We start from the raw sequence: 8,477 nt of genomic DNA, 5'->3' as shown, positions 1-8,477 counted from the left end.
GGCACTCACTTTGTAGACCAGGCTGGCCTCGAACTCAGAAATCCGCCTGCCTCTGCCTCCCGAGTGCTGGGATTAAAGGCATGCGCCACCACGCCCGGCTATTTGGTTTTTTGTACGAGTGCTTGGTGTCAGAGTCAGACACCCATGCCTGCATAGCAAGCACTTTTGACTCAACCATCTCTTTAACCCTTGGAGGGTTGTTTTCTCTAAGGCAAAACGTCCATTGTCTAACCACCTGGGGATAGTCAGCAGAGAAGAGTCAAGAGGTCAGTGAGGGCACAGGGAAAAGACCTCTAGTGGCTGGAGTTCCTCAGGGGTGATGGAAATATTCTAGACTCAGACAGTGGTAACTGTTGCCTAATCTTGTGACTATACTAACCACCAATGTGTTGTTATCTCAATCTGACAGACATTTAAAATAACTCATCTTGAGCGGGGAATGGAAGACTTACCATCCTCACACAGAGTGCCATCTTGGCAACAATATATCTAATGGAGTTTCCAGCTAGGAACCATCCTAGGTACCCGGGAGAGTGGAGCACAGAACATAGACACAAATCCTTGCCTGGGGAAGCTGGTCTTTAGCGGTGAGAGACAGTGATGATAAGAGTGACCTACAGAGCTGGCCAGAGGTTGGTGAGGGCTATGGAAGATACTACAGAGCAAAGCAAACAGGGTAGTGTTCACAGGGGTGGCGGGAAGAGCGTACACTGCCTTTATAAATAGGATGGTGGGTTGACATCATTGGGAGGAGATCTCCATATAGGGACTTCCTGGACAAGGGTCAAGGAAGGCATGCTGAGATACCTACAAGAGAGCTTTCGCACAGGGACTGACTGGCCATGGACAGGGAACTAGATGGAGGCCAAAGAGGAGGATCGAAGGGTTATCATGGAAACAGTAGAGGAGGAGTGGGAAGAGATAAAGAACTCTGGTCCACCCCGTTGTGCTGGGGACAGGGTTTCTTCAAGTATTTCCTTTCATTCTAAAGAAGGCATTGCCTTCCCAGTGCCGAGGAGGCAGAGTGTGGGGCTGAGGCTGGAAATGGACTGTCTGGCATCCAGGGTCCTGAGGGAATTGTTAGGTGGTTTTTAAGTCAGTAGGGAGAGCTGCGGCATAAAGACAGAAGTGACAGCTAGAGAAATGCAGGGCAGTCACCCAGTGACCCTGTGTGGGGCTTCAAAGACTTACAGCAACCTGTGTCAACTGTGGGAAGGAGAGGTTTCTGGGAGAAGCTGATGTACTACTGACAGCACATCTGGACAAGGGGAAGTAAGTTTGGATAGAAAATACAAAATGGTGGGGGAAAGGTTGTTACGGCTAAACTTTATGTCAGCCTGACAAGATCAACAAACCTCTGAGAACGTCTATGTGACTGTTTTCAGAAAAGTTCAGTTAAGATGGCCGACCCACTGGGGATGTTGGGCTGGGGTTCTGGAGTGAATGCAAAGGAGAAAGCATGCTTGGGCTCCAACGTTCATCTCTCTCTGCCTCCTGACTGTGGATACAATGTGGCCCGCCACCCCATGGTCCTGCTGCCAGACTCATTGCCAGGAGGACACATGGCTACATTCGCAAAGTGTGGGTCAAAACAAACCTTTCTTCCCTTAAGCCCTTAAGGTGTGCCCTGCCAGGTGTTTTGGTCACAGTAAGGAAAAAAGTAATACACTGTTTCTCTCCTCTCTCTCCCTCGGCCCCTCCCCTTCCCTCTCCCCCCTCCCTCTCTGCCCCTCTCCCCATCTCTCTCAGAGAAGCAGGCGTGATTTCAAAGTGGCTATCGATGAGATGATGTTGTGTAGCCGTTTCCTTTGAGATTGAAACATTTCACCCTGAAGGGAAGCTTCTTGGACAAGAAGGTCAACAACTTAGACTAACTTCCAGATGGCAGTCCCTGAAACCGACCAGATTCACCAGGCCCCTCCCTGCCAGAGAAAGTGAAAAAGGCAGCCAAGGGTCTCTCTTAGACAAGACAACCTACAAGGACCTTGAGGCCAGACCAGCGGCCTGGAAGAAGCAGAAGTCAGCCGAGATATCTGGAAGATGCATAGATCAACTGAATCCCCTGGCAAGGATGCTCTCCAGGCTGTGCAGTGACCTCCAGGCTCCCAGCTATTGTGAGCTGTCACCCATGCTGGGGGAAGCTTTGGCGAGCAGCTATCTTTGAGACATTTCTGCTTCTGGAAGTCACCCCTTACCCATATTCTGGTAAGTAACCCTAAGAGAATGCATTGGCTCACCAAGCTGGACCTCGGTGGTCTCCACACTTTTGTCAATGGTATCCCCTATCTGAACTGAGATGCTCAGATGAGATGCGTATGTTGTGTCTCCCCAGGAAAAAGGCTTGTCACACAACAGATGGTGTCGCAGGTCCGGATGTGACCACCACCATTTAAACAGACAGGGATGACATTCGTCGTTCTAAGGATGAACCTCAAAGCTCAGTATCCATGCTACAGTCATCTGAGCTGCTGGGATTGCAAAGTCTTGAAGAGTCTGCCTGACCACTAGAGGTTGCCTTAGAGAGCCTGTGTGTTGTCTCCTTTCTTAGCCCCTTCTCTCTTCTTAACTGTGTGCTCCATCTCCATCCAGACCCATGCAAGCTTATGCATTCTCCTTAATATTATTAAGTTGGTTCTGTCATAGACATCATATGTAGGCATGACAGACTCAAGAACTCACCTCTGGGTCTATGTTTTGGAGATTTGTTTACGTGGCTTAACTTCTTGTTTATTATTTAGAATCAACTTGCAATTGCACTCCTAAAAATATTTTACGTGTGTGCACGTGAGTTTGTGTGTGGGTAAGTGTGTGTGAGTGCCAGTGCCCATGGGGGTTACACTCCTATGGCTAAAGTTACTGGAGGTTATGAGCCATCTGATATAGGTGCTGGGAACCGAACTTGGGTCCTTTGCCACTTGAGAGCTCTTAAGTGCTTGAGTCATTTCCTTAGGCCGAGTTTTGATACTGCTTTGAAGTTACAGAATGAGAAAGAAAAAGACGAATGGGCTTGTATTGATAACTTTCCCCATATTTTCATCTCTGGACAGATTCTATAAGTTTGTAGAGTCTGAATCTGTCAAGCCAACAGGAGTACTATCCTGCTAGGGTGTAGCCTTAGAAGTGGATAAGAAGGTGGGTTAGTTCTACAGTCTACCTAACGTTGCCACCGTCTTTGGGCTGGAGTATGTTATCCATAGTAGTTTTGGCGGGGCTGGCCAAGATTGCACAAATATAGAAGAACACTTACAAACCATACTATCAAAAAAAAAAGGGGGGGGGATGGGTGGAGAGATGGCTCAGTGGTTAAGAGCACTGACTGCTCTTCTGAAGGTCCTGAGTTCAAATCCCAGCAACCACATGGTGGCTCACAAATACCCGTAATGAGATCTGATGCCCTCTTCTGGTGTGTCTGAAGACAGCTACGGTGTACTTACATATAATAAATAAATAAATAAATAAATAAATAAATAAATAAATCTTAAAAAAAATCAACCAGAGAAACCCAGAAGCAGTCAATTCCCTCAGTCTAATCTCAGCGAGGAGCAAAGGGGCCCCACCTTTGTGATGTCTTCACAGTCTTCTGAGGAGGCAGGGGGATGCCGGTGGGTGGCTGTGTAGGAAGCAAACTCAGCTTGTAATTTTATCAACGCCTCCTCACGCTCCAGGACCTGCAAGAGATCGCAGGAGGCCAGTCAGGGTGATCCATCAGTAACACATGCTCTGGTGTGCAGTGGGCTCTTCCCTGCAGCGTACATCTGTGGTATAACTGTAGAACTCACAGTGCCCTTCCTCTGGGCTTGGGATCAAGAGGGAATCACACTCTTATTCCTCCATCAGGTTGTCTAAGTCACACAGAGAGGTTTGCCTCACTTCTGCCAGTGGCCTCTTTTTTTGGAGCCTTTCTGAATGTCTGTGCTTTATGAGGGCCGGTTTAGGAAGCAGGCTTCGGGGAGGTTATGGGAAGTCTAATTTACCAGTGGCCAAGAGTGTTTGATCGATAAGGAAGTTTTTTGTGGAGGGGGTGAAAGTATGAAGACTTCAAGGGAAATGAAGGAACATGACATTTGTGTTTGCTGTACCTCTTTAGGATATTGACTTGAATACGGTGGGGACACATGCCACCAAGAGTATGATCAAGAGGCAGGGTCAAATTTATGTGACATTTGAGGAGTCTTGGCTAAAGAGTTGGGGTGACTCCCCTGTCTCTCTGGGGAGTCTGGTAGGACAGGGTTCCAAAGTCAGGCTTGTACCAAAGAGTTGCTGCAGGCCAGTTTATTCCGAAGCTCCTGGATTAGGTCATCCTGTTCAGAAACCTTTTGCCAGACTTCAGACAGTCGCTTTAGGGTCTCCTGATGCTCTTGAATCACGCACGGAGAAGTGTAGATTCGAACCTTCGGGTGGTCTCCTTTGTTCTCAGGGTCCTGGGACATTTAAAAAGAATGAATTGGCTTTGTTTGAAATTTCCAAGTCAACTTCAGATCTTACTCGATGTTTGCAGGTTATTTGATCACACTGTGAACCCAAAGATTGTGCTATTTACTGAAAAAACAAAACAAAACAAAACAAAACAAAAACCTGTTTCTAGTGTGGCTCTGCCTTAGCACACACCTGCATTCCTCTGTTTGGAATGCAGACAGGCTCTTAGGGCAAACCTTTAATGTTTGTAGAAGGAAGCACCCGTGCTTGAAAGTGATGTCTAATTGAGTGGCAGACAAAGTGATGAATCAGAGAAAGATTTGACAGAATAGGATATGCCCAACTCTCAAGAGACAGGAAAGGGAGGCAAAGTAAGGGGCAGTTCAGAGAGGGAGAGAAAGGAAAGAGGCAGTCTTACAAGGACAGTTGAGCAGACACAGGTTGCAGAGCAAGAACAAGCTAAACACAGGAGAAGACAGAATGAGCCAGAGAATGAGAAGGAGCTAGAAGATTAGAACAGATTTCCAAAGTTAGTATCAGGCCAAGCAGAGCAATTCAGGAGAGGCCAAGAGAAAGAAGCCAGATTGAATCAGTGTAGACTCAAGATGAAAGTCCCTAACAGTCCTCAAGAGCATGTGTCTTCTGTGACTTGGGTCCCTCCCCTGTGATGACACCCTGTGTGGCCAGTGTTTTTGGTAGCTGTGAGTTGGTGTTCCAGGCATATCTCTGTGTATATCTGGATAGTTTCCTTTTACAAATGAGTGTCGCTGCACACTGTTTTAATGATGTGCTCCACGTGACAATTTGTTGAGGATTTCCCCCTTACTCTTATTTGCAGATCTGTTGTCTTCTCCCCCCTGCCCTCTCTCTGTGTGCATGTGTGCATGCATGCAGATATATGCATGTGTATGCTCACGTGTGTGGAGACCAAAGTCACCACTGAGTGCCTTCCTCCATCATTCTTGGTTTATTTTCTGAGACAGAGTTTCCTCCTGAACCTGCAACTCACTGACTTGCCTGGACTGGCTGGCCAGCAAGCCCCAGGGATTTCCCTGTCTCTCTCACCTCAATGCTGGATTACAAGAATACTTTCAAGGTTGACTTTTTCACTCGACTCCTGGGAATTGAACCTGGGTCATCAGCAGGTTAAGTACTTTACTGAGCCATCTCCTCCAAGTCTATCTTATTCTTTTTTTTTTTTTTTTAAATATTTATTTTATGTATGAGTATACTGTAGCTGTCTTCAGACACATCAGAAGAGGGCATCAGATTCCATTACAGATGGTTGTGAGCCACCATGTGGGAATTGAACTAAGGACCTCTCGAAGAGCAGTCAATGCTCTTAACCACTGAGCCATCTCTCCATCCCAGTCTATCTTATTCTTAAATTACTTTCAAATTAAATAAACATCGTGTCTGTCTTCTCTTTATACTGAGACCTTCTCGGCAAGTGTGTATTTCTCTTTGACACCTACATCAAGCCCTGTACCCTCTCCAGTTTTCAGAGAGGACAAAATGTACACATCCTTCTAGAACTTTTATCACATTGTAAATGGATCTATAGGGAAATGCGTTGTGTTGGATTTGTGAGACATAACAATAGATTTTGAAACTTAAGATGCCTTAGAGATTTACTCATGGTCCATGTGTGTCCATTCTCTGCTGTCTTTCAATTGTTTGAAAATGCATTTAGTCAGTTTCTTGTTGATGGGCACATGGGATATTTGTAGTTCTTTTCTAAAACAAAGCTGAACCGAACACTTTGGCACATCAGTCTTTGTGTACCTTTTGGCAAGTGTGTAGACTAAACGCCTAGAATTGGGATTGTAGTCTATGGCCCAAACCAAAACAGATATTATAGAACTGTCCTGCGAGGAGGCGAGCACACTGGACACGCTCATCAGTGACTGTTTGCCAGGATGTTTTTTAGTGTGTGTGTGTGTGTGTGCGCGTGTGTGCGTGCGCATGTGTGCGTGCGTGTGTATGGGGTGTGTGTGTGTATGTGGTGGCCAGAGGAAGACTTCAGGGGTCATCTTTAGAAATGTGTCCCACCTCCTTTAAGACAGGGTCTCATTGGTTAGAGTGGCTGGTCAGTAAGCAATTTGCAGGGATCTTCCTGTTGCTGATTCCCCCATGCTAGGATTGCAAGCAAGCACCGCAACACACAGCCTTTTTACGTGGGGCTTGAACTTTTTATCTGGGGGATTGAACTCAGGTCCTTGTGTTTGCAAGGCAGGTGCTTTCCTATGTGAGCCACCTCCTCAGCTCCACTATATCTAAAAAAATTTCTTTAGATAGCTGAAATAGTCCACTATTCATCTCGTCATCAGCCCGTGGCAGTAACGGGGAAACCGAGGCACATAGTTAGAATAGCTCAGGGTTCTAGTCTGGATGGCGGGTCTTGTCTCCATTAAACTTGTCTCCCTAACTCCCAAAGCACTCTAATTTCAGGCTAAGTTAGAAATAAGTTCGTGTTCACTGGGTGTGAAAGCTGCCCCTGAGCAAGCTGGAGAAAGGTCAGCCAGAAACCCAGAATTGATCACACATGATGCTCATGTAAATAATTTAGCATACGGGAGGTGAAGGGATGGAACACATAATAGAAAACTGAAGACACAGCAAGAAAATACCTATAGCTTCTAATATCATCTCCATACTATAGAATAAAAATGGAAATTGAGTTAAGTCATGAAAGAAAAATTCTTGAGTATAGATCTTTGGATGAAAAGTCTGTTAAGCTTGAGAGGTGTGATAAAGACTAAATGAAAACATCTTTAGTCGTTCCTTCCTCCCCCAGCCCCCCTCCCACCCACCTGAGACCAGGGAAAAGAGATGACCCATGACCTCTGAAACACAGGCTAGAGATTGACATCACCTGCTGGGCTTTGGTCCTTGAGCAGCACAAATCAGTGCAGCAAGGCTTTCAGAGACCCCAGGAAAGATGATTCGGTCAGTTTGTACATCCAGCTGACTAGCATTCGAGATTATGTCCAAACGATCTTTGGACAGACAGGAAAGTATTGCAAAAGCTTGCCACTCACAACCATTTTTGAAAGAATTAAGAAGAAATTATTATAGGAAAAAGGCAAGTCTGAGAATGTGGGTTGGGTAGAGACCCAACTAGGCACAAGGATGAGAAAACACTGGAGTTGTTTGTCATCTTAAAGAAACAGCCATTTCCTATGAGAGATGTGAACTGTTCCAAAGCCTTAGAAAGAGGCAGAAAGCTACTCACTCATCTCAGGATCACATATGTCAGAGACAAGAGTGAAAGGGGCTGGGGTTGTAGCCCTGGATTTAATTCCCAGCAAAAAATAAATGTAGACAGATAGATAGTTATATTGATAGATAGAAATTTAAACTGTCAAACTAACCTTGCTTCTTTAAATTTAATTAAAAAACGTTTTAAATGTAACATCGTAATCAAGTAGAATTTATTCCACAAACACAGGATTATTCTATATATGGAAATTTGTTAATACGAGGATATAGTGTCCATTTTGTTAAAGGACAAGTCTAGCCAAAGCTGGCTTTGACTTTCCTTTGTATCCCTGGTTGGCCTTGAATTTACCTCAGCCTCTCAAGTGTTGGGATTATAAGCATGTGCCCCCCATGTCTGGTGGTGACATAAACACTCATACCTTTGACTTGAGGAAGGCTTATTAGCAAGAGAATGGGTTTGTGCTTAGTGGTGAGATCTAGGAAGGAGGATGCTCTGAAAGGCAGCTCAGTCTAAGGAGACTAACAGGAAGCTAGTAAGCCCCGCCTCCCTTCTCTCTCTCTCTGAGACAGTCTCACTACATAGCCCTGGCTGTCCCAATTCACTATGTAGACCAGGCTGGCTTCCAACTCACAGAGGAAATATGCCTGCCTCTGCCTCCAAAGTGCTGGATTAAAGGAGTGTGCCACCATACCCGGCTTGAGAAAAATTTGAAGATAAAAGTGAAGTTTGGAAAAAAAAAATCCATGATGTTCAGTTGCAAATCTAGCAAGCAAGGTCAGTAAAGTGTCTGGTAAGAGATAAATTCTGCACACCAGTAATCATTCTTTTTTTTTTTTTT

At 45.4% G+C, this 8,477-nt stretch overlaps 1 protein-coding gene across 6 annotated transcripts in view; it reads right to left on the bottom strand.

Annotated features, from left to right (window-relative positions):
* Positions 1-8,477, bottom strand: part of Pmfbp1 (polyamine modulated factor 1 binding protein 1) — a 52,146-nt gene that overhangs the window by 20,579 nt on the left and 23,090 nt on the right. For all 6 annotated transcript variants that reach the window (XM_021170690.2, XM_021170694.2, XM_021170695.2 and 3 more), the window contains 2 exons: positions 4,251-4,421; positions 3,558-3,668 (listed from right to left, as the gene is read on the bottom strand). In XM_021170690.2, coding sequence (XP_021026349.1) covers positions 3,558-3,668; positions 4,251-4,421 — 282 coding nt within the window. The remainder of the gene's footprint in view (positions 1-3,557; positions 3,669-4,250; positions 4,422-8,477) is intronic.

This window comes from Mus caroli, chromosome 8 (genome assembly GCF_900094665.2).
Source record: "Mus caroli chromosome 8, CAROLI_EIJ_v1.1, whole genome shotgun sequence".
Lineage (NCBI taxonomy): Eukaryota > Metazoa > Chordata > Mammalia > Rodentia > Muridae > Mus > Mus caroli.
The sequence above is the reverse complement of the archived record's forward strand: the minus strand, read 5'-3'. Positions and strand labels throughout refer to the sequence as shown.